This window comes from Lepus europaeus, chromosome 14 (genome assembly GCF_033115175.1).
Source record: "Lepus europaeus isolate LE1 chromosome 14, mLepTim1.pri, whole genome shotgun sequence".
NCBI lineage: Eukaryota > Metazoa > Chordata > Mammalia > Lagomorpha > Leporidae > Lepus > Lepus europaeus.
In genome coordinates this window covers 21,277,481-21,302,190 of record NC_084840.1, presented here as the reverse complement: position 1 = coordinate 21,302,190, position 24,710 = coordinate 21,277,481, and the positions used below count along the sequence as shown (strand labels likewise).

General features: G+C 45.5%; 1 protein-coding gene across 7 annotated transcripts in view; it reads right to left on the bottom strand.

Annotated features, from left to right (window-relative positions):
• The window catches only part of SRGAP2 (SLIT-ROBO Rho GTPase activating protein 2), a 279,652-nt gene that overhangs the window by 36,418 nt on the left and 218,524 nt on the right, over nt 1-24,710 (bottom strand). For all 7 annotated transcript variants that reach the window (XM_062210229.1, XM_062210230.1, XM_062210231.1 and 4 more), the window contains exons 11-14: nt 13,870-13,954; nt 10,682-10,709; nt 8,062-8,086; nt 2,412-2,472 (exon numbers count right to left, since the gene is read on the bottom strand). In XM_062210229.1, coding sequence (XP_062066213.1) covers nt 2,412-2,472; nt 8,062-8,086; nt 10,682-10,709; nt 13,870-13,954 — 199 coding nt within the window. The remainder of the gene's footprint in view (nt 1-2,411; nt 2,473-8,061; nt 8,087-10,681; nt 10,710-13,869; nt 13,955-24,710) is intronic.

The following is a 24,710-nucleotide window of genomic DNA, read 5'->3' as shown; positions in this document are numbered from 1 at the left end:
CAGAAATGTGCTAAATTTTAGTCTCCTTATGCACTGTGCCTGCACAGGGGCAGAGACAGGGATATTAAAGCCCCAGTAACCAGAACGCATCTATTTCTCAGCTAATACCAAGCTAACACCCTAGCCTAAGCAACGTCGTGTCTTCTTATAGCAACTATTCCTGCTTCCTCATAGTATCTATACAGCAGCCCAGGAGCCTTTAAAAAGGTGACTCCTTGTTCAAAATTCTCCAGTGGCTTCCCACCTCACTCAGAATAAAATCCAAACACCTGCCTTAGCTGATGGGACAGTAAGAATCTGGCCTCTGGCCTTTGGCTTCATCCCCTGTCACTCTCCCCTCACTGTACACCAGCCATGCAGGCCTCCGGTTCCTAGCTCTTGTCAAGGGTCTCTGCACTTGATGCCAAAGTATCTTCCCAAGACACTGTTCCATACACAGCCACATGGCTCATTCGCCATGACCCTGCTCAAATGTCGCCTTGACAAACCCAGGACTTTCCCCTGAACGTGTCTAGAACAGTGTCCGCTCTCCATTCTCCACTTTCTCACCTTGCTTCTCTTTTCTTCAGGACACTCACCAACATCCAGAATACTTGTATTTTATATAAATTTGTTTATTTATTGACTGGTCAACTGGTAATCTGTTTATCTGTCCTTCAATGGAAGGCAAACTTCATGAAGGCAGAGACACCTTATTGGCTCCTAATAAGCAATCCATGCGTATTTGTTGAATGAATGAAATGCATGGATGAATGAAGAGCTCAGAGCTTTTTCCTCTGGTTCTTTAGGCAGAAATAATTCCTTCTCTGAACTCACTGTGAACTTATTTTTGCCAACTACTTGGCCATTAATCATTACTATCTATTCTGAATTACCACAGCTTATCTCTTTTCATTTAGCATACCACTTGCTACTTTCTCGCAACTGCATCAGAAAATCACTCACAGGCAGGAGTAGTGTGTCACTCCTGTTTTGGTTTTCCTACTTGTCAATGCAGGGTGCCCAGCACTGGTTAGGAGCTTGATTAATATCTGATGACTAATCAGGAGTGAAGTACAATGTTGTTAACTTTAAATTAATAGAGATAAGATTAACAAATTATAGCTGATTAGAATGGGATAGGTTATAAATATGCTGAAATAATTCCTGTTCCAAAAATGAACTTAAGAAATGTTCCAAGGCCAGTGCTGAGGCATAGTGGGTAAAGCCACCACCTGCAGTGCCAGCATCTCATATGGGCGCTGGTTCGAGTCCCAGCTACTCAACTCTGACCCAGCTCTCTACTATAGCCTGGGAAAAATAGTGGAAGATGGCCCAAGTGATTGGGCCTTTGCACCCACGTAGGAGACCAGGAGGAAGCTCCTAGCTTCTGGCTTCGGATTGGCCCAGCTTCGGCCGTTGCGGCCATTTGAGGAGTGAAATCAGTGGATGGAAGACCTGTCTCTCTCTGCCTCTGCCTCTTTGTAACTCTGCTTTTCAAATAAATAAATCAATTTAAAAAAGAAAGAAAGGTTCCAGTTTATAGGGAGAGTGGCTGGCAAGTGGAGGGAGAGAGGATGGCTGCCTCTGAATTGAGACAAGTGATCACATTTGTACCTCCTTCGCTCCAAGAAGGTTATTCTGTCTCTTTTCTTGTCCAGACTGAACAGCATCAAAAAACAATTTCTGATGCCCAGTTGTTAGAAATCTTTATGGCACGAGTTCAGATATCTGTACTTTCTAGACACTCTAACATTTGGAAAATCAATTCTCTGGCCATGATTTCCATTCCTAAGTTCTGTCCAACCAGACCAGTGGCTGGTGAGGAACAGAGCTTTGTCCAAGCTGAAGATAACTGTGAGTTGCCTTAGGTTGAGAAAGAGTCGGCCCCTGTGGACTCTCAAATGTTATATATAACTGAGCTCTTGGGGACCTTGTATTCAGTGAGGTCAAAGCAGAAAACAAAATGAAAAACACAACTGAGTGTTATTAGGTGCCAGTACAGCATTAGAAAAAGAGCTTTTCCCAAACCAATCTGGTACAGAAAGCCAATGTGACAAAAAATGGTCAGGTTGTGGTAAGGGAGATACCTACCGATGCAAAGACCATGAGTAATGGCGAAACCATCCCCCCCACCACCACCACCACGTAATACCAGCTGCACTTACATAGCAGCTAGAATTTAAAACCCACTCTCAGACTAGAAAATGGAATGTGGTAACTAGCTGGGGCATTCTGGGTCAAAACATATGATGTCTTTCTCTAGGTGTGGCCATTCTGGGGTGGCAAACATGCTGTGAACAAATAAGACTTTATTCCTTTTCTGAGAACGTGGAGATGGGAAGTCAATCTCTATTCTTACTCTACAAAGAATTCCTGGAAGTGCTTCCCAATCTTTGCACAAATATGGGCGAGGCGATAATCCTGCTTACCGTGTCTGCTGATAAACCGGATACAGCTTTCTACCACCAGAGGAATTGCCTGGCCCGAGTCCTGAAAAGCCAAAGAGAAACCTAACGTTAGAATCTTCAGATGGGGATAGTCTGGGGTTAGAGAAAATGGGCAACCTGTGCAGAACGTGTCTTGGCCACATCAGCGGTGGTTCACAAAGAAGCACCTCTCCTGTCCTGCAAGCTCCAGGGCGCAAAAACCCAAGCCCCTGCTTGGAATTTCACAGAGATGCCTTAAATACAGCATGTCCAAAATGCAGCCGATCATCTTTGATTGCAAACCAGCTCCCTACCCAGCCATTCAATCAATCAATACATTCTATCAGGTTTGCCTCCTCCACAGCTCTCAAATCCATTTGTTTTCCTCTCACACTGCTGCCACCAACTCACTCAGTTCATCAATACCCCAGTTCCCTCTCTTGCCATCCTCCAATCCATGTTTCTCTTCCTTTACAGCATGGCAAGTCAGTGATCTTTACAAAGTACACGTCTCACCAGTGGAACTCTTTCCTTACTCCCTTTACACAGCCTTGCATGGCCTGGACCCTTCCTTTGCCTCCACTTCCACCACCTGTGCCTTCACCTTTGCTACAGCCACTGGAGACACTGCTGGCCCTCAGATCAGTCCTGCTTTACTTTGTGGCTTTGTGTGAGCTGGTCCTGCTGCTCACATGCTCTCCTCAGCCCTGTGACTTAATTCTGTGCGTGTACATAATCTGCTTGCTTTTTTTTTTTTTTTTTTTTTTTTTGATAAAAGAAGGTGAAAGAGGAGGGGGAAAGGAATGCAAACATTAGCCATTACCTATTTTTTTTTTTTTGGTAAAGATTTATTTTATTTATTTGAATCTGTTTGCTTTTGTCACCAGTACAACTCAAGGTACACAAGAGCAGATCCTATGTCAATTCTTGGGTGTCCAGTGCTGGTCATGGTACTCTCCCATAGCGGGTATTTAATTAGTATCAGTCAAAGGTAGCAGAATGAGCCAAGCGAGTTCAGAAAGAGGGTTTGATAGCATAAAAGGTAAGGAAGAACAGAAAACCAACTCTTGGAAGCAGTGGCAATTACTTGGTACTAAGCAAAGCAGGCTTCCCAGACATCAACATTGCTTTGTCCTTTTGCTACACAATCCTGCTTGTGTCATTTAACTACTCTGGGCCTCGATTTGCCTTCTACCAGCTGGGAGGGCGTTGGTGGGGAGAAAAGTAATACTCCCTATTGGCACATGAACGTGAGTGCCTGCTGTTTACACAGGAATTTATAGAGGTACTGGGACACATATTAGGTCGTTCAGGTGGATTGGTCCTGGGAAAAATTCTCTGGGGATATATATTACATTCTTTTGAAAAATGAGTAAATGAAGGCTTATCAAAGTAAAACAACTGTGCATGGTCACACAGCTGGTAAGCAACATAGTCAGGACTCAAAGGCAGTCGTCCTCTGAGACAGAACACTGTATTACACCACACATACTGCACCCTAGGAGCTCAGCAAACACTGCCAGGCATGCATACCAACTATTACTAAAGACTAGAAGGGTTTTACAATGCAGCTAAATTAATAGTAATTTAACTGTGGGGAAGAAAAGATCAGGCAAAGGGACCCCAGAAGCCTGGTTACCAAGGGCTTCTGATGTTCAGCATAGAGACTGGAGTCTCTGGTGAGGTGGGTTCATGTGGCTTCTGCCCACTTCATAGGTTTGCCTGTGCTTCTGAATTTCCCACTGTAGCCATGGGGAATGCCAGCTGTTAGAGACCGCTAGGTTTCATGAAGAAGTTGGGCTGGGAGTTTTATTAACTCCACAGGTCCAGAGGGAGGGAAGTTGGGAAGCTTGCAAGTCACTGGTTTCAACAAGTCACGTGAGTACATTCTAGGCAGAGGGGAGGACATGGAATATCCATGGTAGCTGGAGGTGAGCAAGAAGCAGGCATCGACGACGTTAACCTGCATGCATGTGGTTATCGTAGCATGTCAGAAGTAGGCCAGAGAGGTCACCTTTGGCAGACAAGGGTGGCCAGAGACCGCCTGTCCTCCTGCAGAAGAGTGCTTCCCTAGGCCTTGCTGCTCCAGTAGAGCTAAGAGAGAGTCTAGTGGGAATAACTAAGGGACAAAGTCACAGAGGCTTTGGTGGCGTCTGCTATCCTCCCTTGTCCCTGAGCTAGGAGTGAATCCACTTCCTGCAGATGTGCCTGTGGTTCCCGTGCTGACCCAAAGCCTGGCACTTCACCACTGACCTGCAGACAGCTGACCCCACAGTTGCTCATATACTTTCATTACTGACTATACCTATCTTTCCCTCTCTCTCACCTCTCCCCCAGTGTTAGAACTGATGCCAGGTTAATTGTCTTGTTCAAAATATTTTTGGTTATATGAATATAATCCCAAGGTTGGAAAGACAATCTGGTTAGTTTCCCATCTAACCAGATTAAGAAAACTTCAAACCAAAAGTGGAGGAGGGAGGGTGGCAGAAAAGACAGTAAGGTGTGGTCCAGGGATTTGCAGGGGAAAACAACTAGGAAGACAGCCAGATAATGCCTACATAGACATTGTTTGGCACATATTTTTAAAAAAATATTATTTACTTTTCTTTATTTCAAAGGCACAGAGCCAGATACGAGAGAGAGAGAGAGAGAGAGAGAGATCTTCCATGTGCTGGTTCACTCCCCAAATGCCTGCAACAGTTGGGGCTGGGCCAGGCTGAAGTTGTTAGCCAGGAGCTCCATCTAGTCTTCCACAGGGGTGGTGGGGACCCAAGAGCTTGAGCTATCACTTGTTTTCCCCAAGGTGTACGTTAACAGGGAGCTGGGGTCACAAATGGAGGTGGGACTTAAACCCAGGCACTTTGATTTGGGAAGCAGACACCCCAAGTGGCACCCTAACTGCTATGCTGAACACCTGTCCCTGGAATAACTTTTTAGGAGCAAGGGGGTTAAGGTTTTTGTCTGCTACTGACCTTCCACATTTGTTAAATGTCTCTTTTCTCACCAAGGGAGAAGATACAAGATTTGACAGCTGATTAGATGTGGGTGATCAGAAGGAAAAATGGTGTTACAGATAATATATGGGGCCTCGGAGACCCATATATATTATATATGTGAAGAACGGGGAGTCCCTTTGAACAAAAATAAACAAAACAGAGGTAGAGCCAAGGAAATGAAAATGTGGGAAGGTGAAGACTGATGCTGAGGGAGGGCACAGGTCCAGTCAATCTCTTAGGGCTCAGAGACAGAATCACAAAACAAAGAAAGCCGGGGAAGGAGGGAAAGACTCATCTGAGGCAACAGGCGTGACATGGGAGAGAAATCAAGAGGGCCAAGCCTTGGGGAAATGCCAGATTTAGAATCGGGGCAGAGGGGAGGCCAGCAAAGATGGTGTGGAAGTACTAGACAGGTGAGAGCAAGGGCAGGGCTTGAAGGGAGCTGGGAAGGCCCGGGGGCAGCAATGGAAGCACCTCCTTTTGCAGAAAGATCTATGACAGTTGGCACCTAGTCTTTGCTAGGGTCAAAAATGACTGGAACCCATCAGGGACCCTTAAAAACAAAAGCTACCAGATTCTTCCTCTTGTTTGGCTGATTTGCCAGAAACAAGCAAGAAAGCAAGCAAGCAAGCAAAAAACATCTACTTCCTGGCTACTTATACAAGATTATTCATCTTCCAAATTACTTACTATTTTACTCTCCTGATTATCTTAGAAAAACTTCTTGCTGATATATCATTAGATTTTGATTACTGGAAATAAATTGAGGCAGCAGATCGAAAACATGGCCTTTATTTGGGCTTTTTGGTGTATCCTATAACTCTTAGGCAAATACAGCACTAGGCATATACTTTGCCTGCAACCATTTAGGTGCAGCAGGATGCAAACCAGAAGGGTACCATTCCCCTAGCATGGGAGTGAAACCAGAAGCACACACACCTGTCCAACTGTGGGCTCTGGCACTCATACACATGCTCCACCTACAAGCAAGAGGTTCTGTTTTAGCCCAGGAGCCGAAAGGAACAAACTTCAAGCTCAATTTTATTTTCAGTGCCTAAAGGAAAAATGGCTTATTCTGTCTTCAAGACACCTACCTGTAGGTGCAGGCAATTTGGTGTGGAGTTAAAGGGCTCATATCCCCATATTGGACTGCCTGGGTTTGAGTCCCAATTCCACTCCTGATTTTGCGAGCACACACCCTGGGAGACAGCAGGTGGTGACTCAGTTATGGGGGTCCCTGCTGTCCACTGGAGAGACCTGACTGGAGTTCCTGGCTCTTGGCTGCAGCCGAGCCCAGCATAGGCTGATGCAGGAATTAGGGGAGTGGCCCAGCAGATAGAACCAATGGATGGGAACTCTGTCTCTCTGCTTTTCAAATAAATAAAATCAATTAATTAAGCCATCCACATGTTAATTTTAAGTGCAATATATTATCATTGGAAGGCACTCTGTTCCTTCCAGTTTTAAATGAAATTATGAGGGGGTGAGCACTGTGGAGCAGTAGGTTAGCCCACTGCTTGGGAGGTCTTCATCCCAGAAAGTCTTGGTTCAAGTCCTTGCTACTGCACTTTTGATCCAACTTTAGGCTAATGCATTGTGGGAGGAAGTGGAAGATGGCTCAAGTTGCTTGGGCCCCTGCCACTCACCTGGATGGAGTTTCAGACTGGAATTTTGACATGGCCCCGTCCTAGCTGTTGTGGGCAATTTGGGAAGTGACCTATCAGATGTGAGATCTCTGCCTCTCTCTCACATAGGTGAACATAAACAAATAAACATTAAAGAATGTTCATAGAAAAAATGAAAATGTGGGAGAAAGGGGGCAGAACAAAGAAACAAAGAGGACGGAGAGTTGCAATGAAATTTTATAATTTAAAAGGCCGTGTAAGTGTATCTTACGGTGTTGTCATTAAAATGAGATCCAAAGTAGACGAAGGGGAAAGAGTGGCAGCAAAGCAAAGTGAAGCCCAAGTCATCTGAGTGCCCCAGCTGGACTGTCCACCCGGCCCTAGCCGTCAGATCAGCTAAAGAGACTGCAGAGGCTGCCAATACCACAGGAACCACATGCCCTCCACGTTCGATGATCTCCCTGTGGCTAGCGCCACTGTGAATCACCCAAAATGATTTTTTAAAGCCTGGATCAGCTCTCCCCTGAGTAGACATAAAGATATTTCTGAGCTCTCTCTACCCCTTCCCTGCTAACTGCCTACTGCATGGCTGATATGAGCTTAAGGGACACACAATCGTTTCAGTATTTGCCATAAAGTATAATTAGGAAGTCAAATTTGTAACTGCACAAAATACTTCAATTAATATTATTTTAAACAAGCACAAGTGCTATTTACATTATCTACTGATGAGGACTACCCACACCACTGCTCTCTAAGACCCCTCCTTATATGGACAATGCGGGCTGGCCACCCGATGGCAGATCCGAGTACAGCAATGAAAATCACGTGCAAAATGTTGTTGTGTTGAGCAGCTCTTAGCTACCTTATCTAGACCAGGCTTATCCTTTGCACTGTTAGCATGGCTTAAACATCTATCTAGGATGACCACATTACCCAAAACAAACAAAATCTGCAAGTTTCGAACATGCCTGTCCCTTACAGTGGATCAGCTGTACACACTTTTCACGCCAGACCAGTCTAGCCTCTTACCTGCTTCCTCACGGTTGAGCTACGCCTGTGGTCGATCCCACCAAGTCAGGATCCATACAGCAACAGAGAGGAAAAAGAGAAAATTGGGACACAATGAGACAAACACCATTTTAAAACCCAGAAGTAGAGTTTTTAATAATTAATCTCTGTGGTGGTTGATAAAGAAAGTCACATTATTCAGCTCTGTCCCAGAAATGGCTAAGAGACTTGGTGAGTTACTTTTCAGATAAAGCTCAGTTAAGTTCCTTCTTCACAACAGAGCAGAGAGAGCCTGCTTATTTAGGATCTACAACCATTCAAAAATCTGAATAGGAGAACTGGTTCAGCCTACAGTAAAATATATCTGGGTTAGACAACAAAAACATGGATTTGTAAGGAGACACTGGTAAACACCAAAGGATACAAACGTTTTCTTTCTCTTGGAAATCTTAGGAAAAAGAAACGGAGCAATTTTTCCAGATTTAGAGGGTAGAACATCCAGACTGGAAGGACCTGGGGATTCTCTGGATCAGTGTTTTCAAGCTGACCGTAACCTCAGAAGACTTTTCACAAAGGGAATCAGACCCAGAGGCACGAGGCCCCAAACAAGGAGGACAGCACTGTGCTGCTTCGAGTGAAGGTAGGGACCAGAGCCTGGCTACTGGGCCTTGCCCTGCCACTCCCACCAGGCCACTCGCGAGGAAACTCTTGGGAACCCTGGAGCGCCTCTGATTTAGTGTAATGCTCCTATCTTATAGAAGAGGAACTGAGAGCTCAGAGAGGGGAAAAGAGCAGCTCAAGGTGACTCAGTGGAATAATCTCACTCTTTTCAGTCCCACAGAGCCTTCTGCAGATACAGGAGCTCAGGTGCTCACCCTTAAATCAAGATTGTCATCAAGAAGAAACATCCCAGGGCCAACAGTGTAGCGCAATAGGCTGAGCCTCCGCCTGCTGTGCCAGCATCCCCAAATGGGCACCTGTTTGTGTCCTGGCTGCTCCTCTTCCACTCCAGCTCTCTGCTTGTGGCCTGGGAGGGCAGCAGAGGATGGCCCAAGTGTTTGGGCCCCTGTACCTGCATGGGTAACCTAACCTTAGCTCCTGGAGGAGGAGGCTCCTGGCTCTGGATCAACCCAGCTCCAGCTATTGCAGCCATTTGGGGAGTGAACCAGTGGATGGAAGGTCTTTCTCTCTGTCTCTCCCTCTCTGTCTGTAACTCTACCTCTCAAGTAAATAGATAAAATCTTAAAAAGAAGAAGATGGAGAACAGGAAGGGGAAGGGGAAGAGGGGGAGGAGGAGGAGGAAGAGGAGAAGGAAGAAGAGGAGGAGGAGGAAGAAGAAGAAAAAGAAGAAGAAGAAGACCCACAGCCAAGTTGCACATAGGTAGAGGCCTGGGTACACTCAAGCTTCGGCTTCACCCAGAACCCACCACCGTGGTTGAGGAAGGCACTGCTGCTGGAGGTGTAATGGAGACTAACACTGCTTTACAAGAGGTGCTGAAGACCCCCTCATCCACGATGGCCTGGCAGGTGGAATCTGTGAAGCTAACAAAGCCTTAGACAAGCGCCAAGCCCATCTTTGTGGGTTTGCACATAACTGGAATAAGCCTATGTGTGTCAAGCTGGTGGAGGCCCTTTGTGCTGAACACCAAATCATCCAAATTAAGGCTGATGACAACAAGAAACTTGGAGAATGGGGTGGCCTGTGTAAGACTGGGAGAGGAAACCCCATAAAGCAGTCAGCAGAACTATGGCAAAGAACTCAGGCCAAGGAAGTCATCAAAGAACATTTCAAATGCAAGAAATGGACAAATAAATTTGGCCCACATTAAAAAAAAAAAAAGATACATTCCACAGAATTGCAATATCTTGGTTCCCTCTACTCATCAAGACTGGTATATTAATGGAATCTTTATTGTAGTCCACAATGACAAAATGATGAAAGCAAATGAAGCTATCTCTAAATAATGAGCCATAATTGTAAAGGGCCTCATGACCACTGTGTATGTTGGCAGATACAAATGGTTGATATGATGCGCTAAGCCAGGGTCTCCACGGCATGTGGCCCCTTACGGCTCTTTCTCCAGTTAGATCAGCACATTTTTAGGCATCTGAGAACTGCTGGCTGAATGAATGCTTTGCTCTTTGCCAGCTCACGAGTTTTCTCATAGCAGCTTCATGACTGGGAAGGAAAATATTTGGCTGGGCTGAGAAGGAAGGGAAGGTGGGGGAATACGGGGAGGGTTGCATGCTTGTACATCAGGCAAGGATTTTTACCACTGCTATTTGGCAAGACAAGAACTACAACGTCATATTTCACTATCTAGCAACAGTCACTGGTTAGGAGCTGTCATCCTTTCTGTCTCCTGATCTTCTCAGAGACTTCCCAAGCCCACTTGTTGAAGTCTAGCAGCGAAGGTTAGGTTACAAGTGGCTTTAGGGAATATTCCAACAATGATAACTCCTTTCACGCGGGTCTGTTGAGCTCTGTCCCTAAGTTGCAGTGAACCCCACTTCCATTTGAGACCAGACGGGGTCAGTAAGGCAAAGGGAAGGAAGCAACCCCAACCCCTTGGCTCTTCCCCAGGGCTGGGATCACAGTACTCCACCAGCCTCCCTTTCTCCCTTCCCAGGCCACACCTACCTGGCCAGACTGCAGTCTGTCCGTTGACCTGTTGGAAAGACAAAGGCAAAAAGCATATGTTGAAGCAGGAGGGGTGAAGGGGGAAGATCTACTCCTAACAACGACCATGCCCTGCTCATCATCCCAGGGAGCCACTAGCGAGAAAGAAGAAATGCATTGAAAGCCTCTCTCAAGGCAGGAATTGATTCTGATGCTGGCACCCAGTCCACGGTTGCTGGCATTCCTAAACCTTAGGTTTATCAACTGTTTCCCAAACGGGAGTGGCTATAGGGGAACACTAACAAGGCAAGTCATACTTTATAGAACACATCATTAGAAGTTTTCAGAGATTCAGAGAGATGAAATTTAGCTGTTCTTATATGTATTCTGGGGAGGGGGCAAATTTGCTTGCTCCTGAGTATATGAACACACACAAACACACTTCGGGCTGGGAGGAGAAGAAGGAAAAGGAGTTGCTTTGGGAGAGAAAGGAGAAGATGTAGATGTTTTAGTTTTAGATTCTTACTATATTCTATGTTAGTTGGGTCTGAAGTAGCAAGAGATAGATGTCATTTAATACTACTAACAAATTAAGGTTCTCAATCCAATAATAGGCCCTAAATAGTTTTATAGGTCATAGCCAGCTTTAAAAAATGAAATTGAGGGGCTGGCATTGTGGAACAGTAGGTTAAGCCACCATGTGCAGTGCTGGCATCCATATGGGCACCAATTCGAGTCCTGGCTGCTCCACTTCTAATCCAGCTCCCCTCTAATGTACCTGGGAAAGCAGAGGAGGATTGGCCCAAGTACTTGGGCCCCTGCACCCACATCAGGGACCCAGATGAAGCTCCTGGCTTCGGCTTGGCCTACCCCTGGCCATTGTGGTCATCTGGAGAGTGACCAACAGATTGAAGACCTCTAGCTTTCCTTCTCTCTGTAACTCTGTCTCTTAAATACACAAATAAAGGGCCGGCACTGTGGCCTGGCGGGTAAAGCCGCCACCTACACTGCTGGCATCCCATATGAGCACTGGTTTGAGTCCTGGCTGTCCTCTCCTGATCCAGCTCTCTGCTATGGCCTGGGAAAGCAGTAGAAGATGGCCCAAGTCCTTGGGCCCCTGCGCCACATGGGAGACTCAGAAGAAGCTCCTGGCTCCTGGCTTCAGATTGGCCCAGCTTTGGCTGTTGCGGCCATTTGGGTTGTGAAGCAGTGGATAGAAGACCTCTCTCTCTGTCTCTACCTCTGCCTCTCTGTAACTCTGCCTTTCAAATTAATAAATAAATCAGTTAATGAAGCTTGATCGGTATTAGATTCATAGTAGATAAATAAGGGACAGACCTCAGCAGGCATTGAGCCTGAGAAGGAGAGTGCAGCTCCCAGACTCCTCAGTCAAGTTCCTGGAAAGGCAACTCCAAGGGCGGGGGAGGGCAGGGTTTTTTTCTTGCCTTTAGAGGTTGCTAATTGTTGATTACAGTTCAGCTCATCTCAAGCAACACCATCCCCCACCCCTAACAGTCTCTCGTTACCAAAGTCTCAGCTTTCATCTGCAAAAATATTATTCAGAGCTATTATTTTCAACATCTGTCCCATTTCCATTCTGGAATATTCATATACATCAATTATCGCTCCGTGGCAAGAACAGGGGCTCCTGCATTATGGTGACAAATACATCCAGAAGGCCCAGGGACAGCATGACTTGCACACAGGAAGACTTACAGTTGTTTTTTTTCTTAATTGCTAGAACTTGTCATCTTTAAGATTTGACAATTTGTGGCACTAATGAATGGTCAACCTTCTGCCCTCTATCCATAATAGCACATTGGGTGCCTATATGTGTACGAACAAAGCCATGCACACATGTGTGTGTCCCAGCACCCTGCTCTGTCTTGGGGATTGTGCTTAGACGGTCTTGACAACAAGAAATCACAGCTATAACTTGCTTCAGAGAGCTATGAGCTGTTTCTCCATTTCCTCATGGAACAAATCTAATAACCCAAGAGTAAAGATTTTCTATAAGCTAAGTTTGGCTCTCAATGGCTGAACCTGTTTAGTCTGAGTGCCTTGGATGGTGGGAAGGAAAGAGAACAGAAATTACTTAAAGGGCATTCTTCACATGAAATAAAATGCCTAAATAGCACAAGATCAAAGATGTCGAGAAAAAAGAATCAATCATCTTGGGGGAATTGTTCAGAGTAGGAAAAGGACAGAGCAAAAAGTTGGGTAGAAGGTTCTGATATGCAAGTGGGACCAATGGGGCCAATGAACCAGTGAGTACTGTACACTGTTCTATATTCTATGGTTTGCCGGAAGATTGCTCAAGGATTTATTTAAAATGTTAGACATCTGCGTAAGTGCAGGCTTGTCTGTCACTGATGTTACTACACATTCCCTGTAGCCTCTCTCTTCCTCTCTCACATCTTTAAGTGAGGAGATTAGTGGGGCAGGGAGGAGGGGCTGGGCACTGCGAGGCATCCCTAACCTGGGGATTCCATTAATCATGGATGCTAAGAGCCAGGCAGGAGCCCTGGGCTAGGTGCCAGAAAACCCTGGGGAAGCTTCTCTTTCAACCTTAGCCTTCTGTTTGACAGCCAAGGAGAGAAAGTCCAGAGTGCCAGTCGCGTTCTCTGTCTTGCTACTTTCCAGGGTCTGGTTAAAATCACCCCGTGAGATGAGACAGTCCACTCAGCACCGTGGCCTCAGCACAGCGCAGCCGTGAGAGAGCTGCCACCTAAGCTGAGTCAGGACCCTCGAAAGCAGAGGAAACAGCTGCTCCACCCAGAAGCTAGGGTGAGCAGCAGTCTGTCCATCATGCGTCTGAGGGTCCTCAGCCCTCCTCCGAGCAGCTGGACACTTCATCTCATGGCTCCCTACCTAACTTAACAAAGTGTTCGGAAAATAAATAGCCCCTTAGCCCCTTTACCCCAGCCGCCACAGAGGAGGCGAAGGAGGGGGACTGGGTGGAGAGCAGGCACGCTCCATTTAAACAAATAGATGATGCACATTAGTGCTTCATTAAGCATTGGCCTTTCCCCATTACTCAAGCAGTCACTGGGGGCGTGGGCTTTCACATCAAACAAGCCAGGAAAAGAAATGCATTCCTATAACCAGATCAGATCCACTTGGCTGCAGACAGAGGGGAGCGCCCCGCGAGGAAGCTCCGTGGGCCCTCCCCTGCTGCCAAGCCTCCAGCAGAGGGTTCCCACACTCACTTTCTCCCAGGGTTTTCTGCAGGAGGTCGTGCTTGGCTTGCAGCTTGGTGATGAGGTTCCTGCCCTCCAGGTACTCCTTCATTTTCTGCAAGGGAGGAGGAGGAAAGAAAGAGTGATCAGAATCCTGAAGGAAAAAGGGTCATGGATGCTCCACGGGACAAATCCCTTGTCAAGAAGTCATTTGGTTTCTGACCCAATTTCCAATAGGTCCACTTCTTGTTTCTTTAAGCTGCCTGTGGCCAGCTGCTGACTTCACGGTGGATTAACACCCCGCTCCATGTTTTCCTGGGAGCTCCACGTTGGGCCAATGCAAAGAAACAGACTGGGGAGCCCCTCATCTGTCCCCTTAGTTCCCCTAAAGAACTGGGGGGGGGGCAGCGGCAGATGCACTCACAGAGGACACACACCTGCTGCTTGCCACCTCTGCTGACATCCCTACCATCCACCGGAGCCATTCCCAGGGTGCATTCCATCAGTCCAGGAGCAGTGCCAGTGGCAGGCTCCAGCCCCTGCCTCAGCTGCACGCACAGCATCTTTGTGCTGTATCCTAATCAGCCTCCATCACTGTTCCGCACGGAATCATCACAGAAAGCACTCAGAGGGAGGGGCTGCCACCTCCCACTCGCACACACACACACAGTTCTAAACACAAGACGAGATTTTGGAAACGCAATCTCATCTGCTCTAACTGTCCAAAAATTATCGTGAGGCTGCACATTCAGATTGGACCTTACTTAACCCTTGTGTGCCCAGTGAGAAATCATGTTTCCCTGACCAATCATCAAATCTTCAAAGCGACCCCATGCACTGTTATTATCATTATGCCCATCTCACGAATGAGAGCACTGAGGTTTCTAGAGATTAATTAATGTGTTCAAGGTCAAGCAGTTAGCAAGGAGTGGAGTCGGTATCCAGATACACGCAGTTTGAAAACATGGTATGTGCTCTTAATCTTTAAGATAGAATGTTCCACTATTTTGGTATAGAGCAAAAGAGGGAGAGAAGTGGAAGTCAACATCATAGCACTGATTCTTTTTATATGTCTAGCGACCTAAGCGTCTTTAGAGCACTTTAGTACATATTCTCTCATTTGACACACGGCAACTCTGTAAACACATAAGGCAGACATTATTATTTCCCGTTACAGATGAGACGATGATCTCAGGGTGAGGGGGTGTCAAATAAATTGCTGAACCTTGAAAATTAGTGACAGTGCCAAGCCTGGACCCCCAACCTTTGAACTCTTAAAATAATGTCTTTGGGGCTGGCATTGTCATCTGCAATGCCGGCATCCCATATGTGTGTGGTTTTGCGTCCCACCTGCTCCACTTCCAATCCAGCTCCCTGCTGGATTTTCCCTGCCTGGGAAAGCGGCAGAGGATGGTGCAAGTCCTTGGGCCCCTGCACCCATGTGAGGCCCAGGTGAAGCTCCTGGCTCCTGGCTTTGGCCTGGCCCAGCCCTGGCTGTTGCAGTCATTTGGGGATGAAGTGGAAGATAGAAGATCTCTCTCCTCCCCTTCTTCCCCATAACTCTGCCTTTCAAATAAATAAAATAAATCATTAAAAAAAATGGCATCTTTCCCACTCTCCCCATAGCTACTCTTAGGGATCTTGGTTTCCTTTGGTTGCCTCAAGCTGCAAGGGTTCATTTGCTACATTAGGGGTCACCTGCCCATGTCTAAACTCAGAGGCCAATGGCAGGGTTTCCCAGAGTGTAGTCACAAGCAATGGTAAGACAGCAGACATCTAAGGCAGTAAATGGGTAAAATATTTTAAAGTAATAGTTCTGTCCATCTTTTAGTACACATTAAACAAAAACATAGAATACCCAGGGCCCGACCAGGCTGAAGCCAGGAGCCAAGAGCTCCAGCTGGGTCTCCCATGTGAATGGCAGAGTTAAGCATCAGCAGGAGGCTGGATTTGGAAGCAGTCAGGACTCGAACCTAGGCACTCTGCTGTGGGATGACAGGTGACACAAGTGGCATCTTAACTGCTCTGCCAAAGTCTGTCCTTTCAGTGTGAACTTCTAAGAGCCTATACTTAACTCTCTGGTTCTCATTAAAAACAAAGGAAAAATTCTGCTTTCTTGGAGATGTACTTTCTGGCCCTCCCACGCTCATCCAGATGCTCCTGTGTGTCCCTTGCAAATCTCCATGACAGCACTTCTCACACGCCTCTGTTACCAAGGGTTTGTCATTCACATGTCTTTGTCTCTAGGATGTCTCTGCTTCGTGGCCAGAGATCATGTCATTCATGATTCTTTGCATCTCTGATGCTTAGCACCATGCCTAGCAGACAGCAGACACTCGCTAAATGCATAAAGAATGATAAAGAAATGTGTCAATCTCACTCTCTGAGTGAGCAGTTCATAACTTCCCCAGCAGTTATGAACTATGCATCTAGGCATGTCCCTCCCCTGCATTTTAAATAGGAAGTGAGCCCCACACCAACTTCTCCTGCTGCCTCACTCAGGACTCCTTCTCTCTGCTCCTTTGTGCTTTTGCACCAGAACATCTGCATGAGAAGAGGCTCCACTGTCACCTTCCCCCTCCATCTGCTCCAGCTGCCAGCTCACCTGCTGTCAGTCTTCCCTGGGTGATATTTTAATCCCTAACCAAGGCCTAATTGTAGGCTTGGAATAGTGCTTTAGGGCCCAGAGGTGACAACCCTTCAGGAAACATCCATTGCTAATAACATAACCCTCAAAGGCCTCTCTTTGGAAGGTTATCCTGGGAGACTCTAGAGATTTCCTAATGAGGAAAATTCTCCAAGAAACTGTAACCCTCAATACAAGACCAGACTGCTCAGAAAACAGCCGAAGTTCTGAAAGGAGACGGACGCCAGTTCCTTCCTCTTGCTCTCGTTTCTGCTTCTGATTCCGGAAATAATTTTTTTTTTTTTCATTTGTGTTCACAGTTCACTACTTAACTCTGGCTGTCACTCAGTAAACCATTAAAATAAATAACAATCTGATAAGGAGGTAAGATGGATTACCTTTTCGGGTTCCATTAAATCCTGCAGGATCAAAGCTGTGTCAAGGTATGACTTGCATCCCTAATATTGTATGGAAACAATGGTTGGAAGGTTTCCATCCAGTGAGCCAGGCACGGGATGGTAGAGGCCTCCTGGAGTCTGCAGGCATGTTATTTATCACTTCCCTCTCTTGCCCCTTAGGCAGCACTCATCTCCGTAAGAGAGAGGCTGGGGCTATAAATCACCTTTTCTTTATCAGTGGAGCTGAGCTAGGAGGCTTTGGTTGCTGCTGGACAGACACACAGAGAAGGGAGCAGAGGCAGCCAGCTGAGGGCAAGAGAGGAGACCAGGGGGCCAGGAAAAGAGCTCTTTGCATGTAATCTCAAAATGCCTTCCTTGGGCAAGGAGGGTCACTTGCTTTATTTCAAGAATGTCCCAATATTGCGTAATTATCTGTCATTGCACTCCCTACTTCCCTCACCAAAACCCAAAAGTAATTATGTGGGGTTTTCACTTGACCTGGGGATTTTATTTCACCAAGATAAAGTAAACTCCTAAAACACAAGTCAGTACTGTCAAAACAGAATTTCAGGGGCCCGTGCTGAGGCGTAGTAGGCTAAGCCTCCGCCTGCAGCACCAGCATCTCCTACGGGAGCTGGTTCGTTTCCCAGTTGCTCCTCTCCTGATCCAGCTCTCTGCTATGGCCTGGGAAAGCACCAGCACCGGTGTGGGAGACCAGGAAGAAACTCCTGGCTCTTGGCTTCGGATTGGCCCAGGAGTGAACCAGAAGGTGGAAGAGCTTTCTCTCTGTCTCTGCTTTACCTCTCAAATAAACAAATAAAATCTTAAAAAAAAAAAAAAAAAAAACCAAACAGAATTTGCACAAAAGGTAGGAAGGAAAAGGGGTTTTTTTGTTCTTGTTTGTTTTTGGCATTGTAAAACTGCAATTCTGTTTTCATAATTTTATAGTAATTCCTAATTGGATTAACTATCAGTGATGAAGTTTATTTATTGAAAAGTACTAGGCCGGCGCCGTGGCTTAACAGGCTAATCCTCCACCTTGCGGCGCTGGCACACCGGGTTCTAGTCCCGGTCGGGGCGCCGGATTCTATCCTGGTTGCCCCTCTTCCAGGCCGACTCTCTGCTATGGCCCGGGAGTGCAGTGGAGGATGGCCCAAGTGCTTGGGCCCTGCACCTCATGGGAGACCAGGAGAAGCACCTGGCTCCTGGCTTCGGATCAGCGCGATGTGCCGGCCACAGCGGCCATTGGAGGGTGAACCAACGGCAAAAGGAAGACCTTTCTCTCTGTCTCTCTCTCTCACTATCCACTCTGCCTGTCAAAAAATAAATAAATAAATAAAAAATAAAAAAAAATTAAAAAAAGAAAAGTACTAACAGAATAATTTTTCTTTTTCTCCATGACAGACATTTTTGTTGTAGTAAAATGAAAAGGTTTGAGTTGGAATAGTCTAGTCCCACCACTTAGTAACCCTTCTAACCTTGGGCAAATTGCTTAACCCCCCCGGAATCTTAGTTTTCCCATTTGAAAAATGAGGATAATGTATTTTTCACGACATTGAGGGTTTAATAGGCTAATAATGTGATTAGCACAAGGTCCAACATATAGCACGTAATCAAAAGTTGTTCCTTACACCTGAATCAACTACTCAGTAAACCTCAAAACATTCCTTCCTTAAACTGCTTTGCTTTTCTTTCAACACAGGAAAGTTGAATCAAAGTAGAAGGTTCAGGTCTTAAAGCAAAACAACCAACAGTAAGAGGTATAAGAATGCTTTTCAAATTTCATTTTGAAAAATGCTTTCCTTTTAAATACACTCTTACCACGCGTAAAAAACTCATGAGACCTTGCTTATGCCTTGGATTTAATCAGTGTGAACCAAGGCTGTAAGTGCCTACCGCCGCAAGTGGGTGGTGGGTAGGAGGAGAGAGCTCTGCCTCGCTGGGCCATCAGCAGAGATACACAGATGTCATTATTACCGCTCCTTTCCCACCCCACAGGCACTCTACATTCCCCTTCCTCCCTGTCAATTTTGAAAGCAAGAAACAGCTGTCAGACAGAATAAATAATAGAGTAAACCATACATGGGGCACACCTCCCCAGTTTTAATTGGCATGGCAGGAGCACTGATTCATCTGTAAACGCTTAGCACATGTTTACTAAGGATCAGCAGAATTCCAAGATAAGAAAAACTCATTGTAAGTTCCAAGTCCAGTGGTCTAGCATACTGCCCTAATGGCCAAGGCACCATCTCCTCCTATTACCTTATCCCAGCCTGTCCCTAAGAATTCAGTTAGTTTGGCTTTATTATTTTATCAGCCCTATTCCTTAACCCCTTCCCACTTCATCCACCATTCATGAACCCCATATTCCAATTCTCCATTCACTGAAATACACAGGAGAAATGCCAGCCTTTAAAACTTTGGTAATTCTTGGCAGAGCAGTGAGCATTACCGCTCACGAACAAAGAATTGGTAAAATCAGATTTCTGTTCAAACATTGAAAAAGGAGGCAGATCTTTTTGGACTCACATGAATATAATATCCAAAATAAATTCAGTGAAAACCAGTAAAAGGTGAAGAACAGTACAAGTGGTAGCTGTCTATTTGTACTTCCATTTTACTACATTTCTGGTATAACAGTGTATGAAAGGGTATTTTCAGATACATCAGTGATTGCCTATGGACTGGATATCTTTGCAAGTACACAGAAGTTTTAATCACTGGTGAGGCAGGGGAAGGAGTTAGGGATAGTAAGTGACTTAACTTTTTCCTGTATGCCCTTTTGAAATCTTTGCACCTTAAAAACAAACAAACAAACAAAAAAACCAAACACCTGTTCTTAACAATCGCAGTAGAAAAGGTAACAGGGAAAACAATACACATGAGTGAATTACGTGTTACCAAAGACACAAAGCCGAGATCAGCAAACATCTCCCCGTGTAGAGTCAATGTAGGAGAAAGCTGTGGAACTGTGACTGCGCCTTTCCCTTCACTCCACTCCCACAATGGGTGCAGAGAACCGGTGACCAGCATTCTGGGTGCAGCTGTCACTCAGGACCTTGAGCAAACTAACCATCCTCTCTGAATTTGTTTTTCTGTTTTTTTAAACTTTCAAATGAGAACACTGAGTTAGATGATTTTTTTAAAAATCACTTCACGCTTTAAAACTCCATGATTAATTTCCTTAGACTCCTGCAAGTGAATGAGCTTGGTAGGCTAAGATTCAAATTTCCAGTTGATGTCATCTGGGCAGATCAACCTGATGACAGGCGCTGAGTGGCCAGAAATCTTTTTTTTTGTTTGTTTGTTTAAGGTTTATTTACTTATTTATTTGAAAGGCAGAGTTATAGAGAGGCAGAGGCAGAGGCAGAGAGAGAGAAGTCTTCCATCCGCTGGTTCATTCCCCAAATGGCAGCAACAGCTGGAGCTGTGCTGCTCTGAAGCCAGGAGCCTGGAGCTTCTTTTGGGACTCCCATGAGGGTGCAGGGGCCCAGAATAAATAATAAGGACATGGGCCATCTTCCATTGCTTTCCCAGGCCGTAGCAGAGAGCTGGATCGGAAGTGGAGCAGCCAGGTCTTGAACCAGTGCCCATATGGGATGCCAGCCCTGCAAGCGCCGGCTTTACCTGCTATGCCACAGTGCCGCCCCAGAAATCTTTCCTAACAGCCCTCTTGGTCACTAGGCACACTACCTAGGAGCCAAGCTGCTATGACATTCTTGAAAGGCACAGAAACACACACAGATAACCTTGGCAGAGGCACCTGAGGACACTGTAAGGCTTGGCAAGCTCTGGCAGTCACTTCATTGAACGTGGGCACATTGTCTTGAATCTCCACCACCCCTAAAAAGCCCTTTTATTAAAAAATGAATTATCTAATAAATTTCAGGCATCAGTCATCAAAATAAACTATCTGGTAAATCTGATACTGGACAAGCCCAGACGAAAACCATTCCCATCAGCCAAGGCAGTTTACACACAATTTTGCTAAGTAGCTCTCTGGCCACAAAAGACAGGAAATGGATTAGAGATATCAGTGCATTCAGGCAGAAGGTAAAGGGTAGGCAGGACTTCGCGAGGTCACCAGTTTCAACATGGTCATTCCTGCTTTTACCAAAGGTCAACTTTTAATATAAATGTCACAGATTCATTTAAAGCCAAAAAGTGTTCTGACAAGGACTGCCCAATGCTCAACATTTCTTACTCTAAAAAATGGAAATCTGCAATGTAATGAGCTTGGACCACTTAATAGTGGTATATCTAAGCAGTCCAGATAGACCAGCCAAGTAATCCTATTTTTTAAAAAAAGATTTATTTATTTATTTACTTGAAAGGCAGTTACAGATAGGCAGAGGCAGAGAGAGAGAGAGAGAGAGAGGTCTTCTATCCACTGGTTCACTCCCCAGATGGCCACAACAGCTGGAGCTATGCCAATCTGAAGCCAGGAGCCAGGAGTCTCTTCTGGGTCTCCCATGCGGGTGCAGGGGCCCAAGGACTTGGGACATAGCAGAGAGCTGGATTGGAAGTGGAGCAGCTGGCACTTGAACCAGTGTCCACATGGGACACCGGCACTGCAAACAGCAGCTTTACCTGCTATGCCACAGTGCCAGCCCCACAATCCTATTATTAAAAGCCTCTACAGAATGTTCAATAAGCTCCTTAGATAGTGAAACTTGAAGCAGTAATACAACCTCACTATAGTCAAGAAGTTCTAGAAACATCTAAACCAGGTTTCTGCATATCTTTATGATTGGCAGATTCTACACTTCCTCAAAAAATGCCCTTTTATCTCGAGTCCACTACCTGGTTCACTATCCTTCAAGATCAAGCACAAAGAGCTGGTGTTGTGGTGTAGCGGGTTAAGCCACTGCCTTCAACGTGGGGATCCCATATTAGAGTGCTGGTTCCAGTCCTGTCTGCTTCACTTCCCATCTAGTTTCCTGCTAATGTGCCTGGGAAGTCAGCAGAGGATGGCCCCAGTACTTGGGTCCTGGACACCCATGTAAGAGACAGGATGGAGTTTCTGGCTCCTAGCTTTGGCCTGGCACAGACCTGGCTGTTGCAGCCATTTGGGTTGTGAAGCAGTGGATGGAAAATCTCTCTGTCTCTCCCTCTCTGTTGTTCTGCCTTTCAAATAAATAATCTTTTTTTTTTTTTAAAAGGTCAAGTACAAAAATCACTTTGTACATGATTGTTCTGATTGTTCATGAAGCCCATTCAAGCACACGAGTATGTATGCATTTAAAAGTTTTATATTTATTTAATTATAAAAATTAATCCATTGTAACTTTAGAAATTTGAGTATATGAAATAAAAAAGTTCTCCCTTTACATGCCAAATCTCATCACTCCCTCCCTGTTTTGAGTATAACTTTCAGCATTCCTAGCTTGCAATACAATGTCTGTCATATAGTAAATCCACAATAAATGATCAATGAATAACTGAATAATTATTAATGAATAAATTAATGATGATGGTGAAAATAAAATTTTGACATTAGTTGAGCACTAATGACAAAGAATGTGTTAAAGTATTTTACAAAAATGAATATGGGGCTGGCATTACTGAACAGTGGATTAGGCCACTGCTTCCAACACCAACATCCCAAAACAGTGTGCTGGTTAGAGTACTAGCTGCTCCGCTTCTGGTCAAGCTTCCTGTTAACACTCCTGGGAAGGCAGTGGATGATAAAACAAAATGGCTGGGCCTCTGATGCTCATGTGGGAAACCTGGATGGAGATTTTGGCTCTGTGCTTTGGCCTGACCTAGCCTTAGATGTTGCAGCCATTTGGGAAGTGAATCAGCAGATGTAAGATCTATCTCTTTCTCCCTCTTTGTCACTCTTTCAACTAAATAATTTTTTTTTTTAAGATTTACTTATTTATTTAGTTGAAAGACAGAGTGACAGAGAGAAAGGAGGGACAGAGATCTTTCATCTGCTCCCCAAATGGCTGTAATGGCTGGAGCTGGGCCAACCTGAAGCCAGGAGCCAGAAGCTTCTTTTAGATCTTCCACATGATTGCAGGTGCCCAAGCACTTGGGCCATCCTCTGCTGCTTTCCCAGGCACATTAGCTGGATTGGAAATGGAACAGCTGAGACTTGAACCAGTGCCCACCATGGGATGCTGGAGTTGCAGGTGGCACCTTTATCTGCTATGCCGCAACGCTGGCCCGCATCAAATAGATAAATCTTAAAATGGGCCGGCGCTGTGACATAGTGGGTAAAGCCACTGCCTGCAGTGCCAGCATCCCATATGGGTGCTGGTTTGAGTCCCGGCTGCTCCACTTCCAATCCAGCTCTCTGCTAAGGCCTGGGAAAGCAGTAGAAGATGGCCCAAGTGCTTGGGCCCCTGCACCCATGTGGGAGACCCAGAAGAAGCTCCTGGCTCCTGGCTTTGGATCGGCGCAACTTTGGCTGGTACGGCCAATTGGGGAGTGAACCAGCAGATGGAAGACCTCTCTCTCCCTGCCTCTCCTTCTCTCTCTGTGTAACTCTGACTTTCAAATAAATAAATAAATCTTTAAAAAAATAAATCTTAAAAAACATTGGACAAATAAAAATGGTTAAATGAGCTAAAATGTCATTCCATTATTTCCTTGTGTAGATTTTAGTATTTTACTCATAAATATACTTAAAGAACATTATAATTAAATGACTTGGATTATCAAACAGTAAGTGCAGCTGTATCCCATTTTTTCCTAATATAATTATAATTATATACTCACATGTATTTACATGTGTATAGACAAAAGACTGAAAAGGACACACATTGTGGCACAGTGAGTTAAGCTACAGTTTGGGATGTCAGCAGCCTCTGTTTCCCAACCAGTTTCCTGCTCATGTTCCTGGAAAGCAGCAGATGATGCCAAGTACACGGGCTCCTGCCACCCACATGGGAGACCTAGGTAGAATTTCTGGCTCCTGGCTTCAGCATGGCCCAGCCCCAGCTATTGTAGATATTTGGGAAGTATAACAGTGAATAGAAGACCTCTCTCAGCTCTCTCTCTCTCTCTCTTTCTCTCTCTCCCTCTTTCCCTCTCGCTCTTGCTCTCACTCTCTGTCACTCAGCCTTTCAAATAAATAGAATGTGGGGCCAGTGCTGTGATATAGTGGGTAAAGCTGCAGCCTGCAGTGCCAGCATCTCATATGGGTGTCGGTTCAAGTCCTGGCTGTTCTACTTCCAATACAGCTCTCTTCTATGGCTTGGGAAGGCAGCAGATGGCCAGGTCCTTGGGCCCCTGCACCCACACGGGAGACTCAGAAGAAGCTTCCAGCTCCTGGCTTCGGATCGGCCCAGCTCTGGCCATTGAGGCCATCTGGGGAGTGGACTAGTGAATGGAAGACCTCTTTCTTTCTCTCTCTCTCTGCAATTTTGTCTTTCAAGTAAATAAATAAATCAAATAAATAAATAAATAAATAAAACTTAAAAAAGAACAAAGACTGGAAAGAATATATCCTAGCACCATTATATCTTTAGGTGGTAAGATTATGGATTATTTTTTATTTTTTGTGCTTCTAAGTTTTATATAACGTGCATGTTTTGCTTTGCATAACAATTTTTTAGAAGTTATTTTAGGGCTGGCATTGTGGAGAAACAGGTTAAGCCATGGCCTGTGTCACTGGCATCCCATATGGGCACTGGTTTGAGTCCAGCTATTCCAGTTTTGTTCCAGCTCCCTGCTAATGCACCTGGGAAAGCAGCCAAAGAGGGCCCAAAGGCTTGGGTCCCTGCACCCAGATGGAGTTCCAGGCTCCTGATTTTGGCTTGGCCCAGCCCTGGCCATTTTGGTCATTTGGGGAGTAAACCAATACATGAAAGATTTCTCTCTTTCTGTCCCTCTCAATC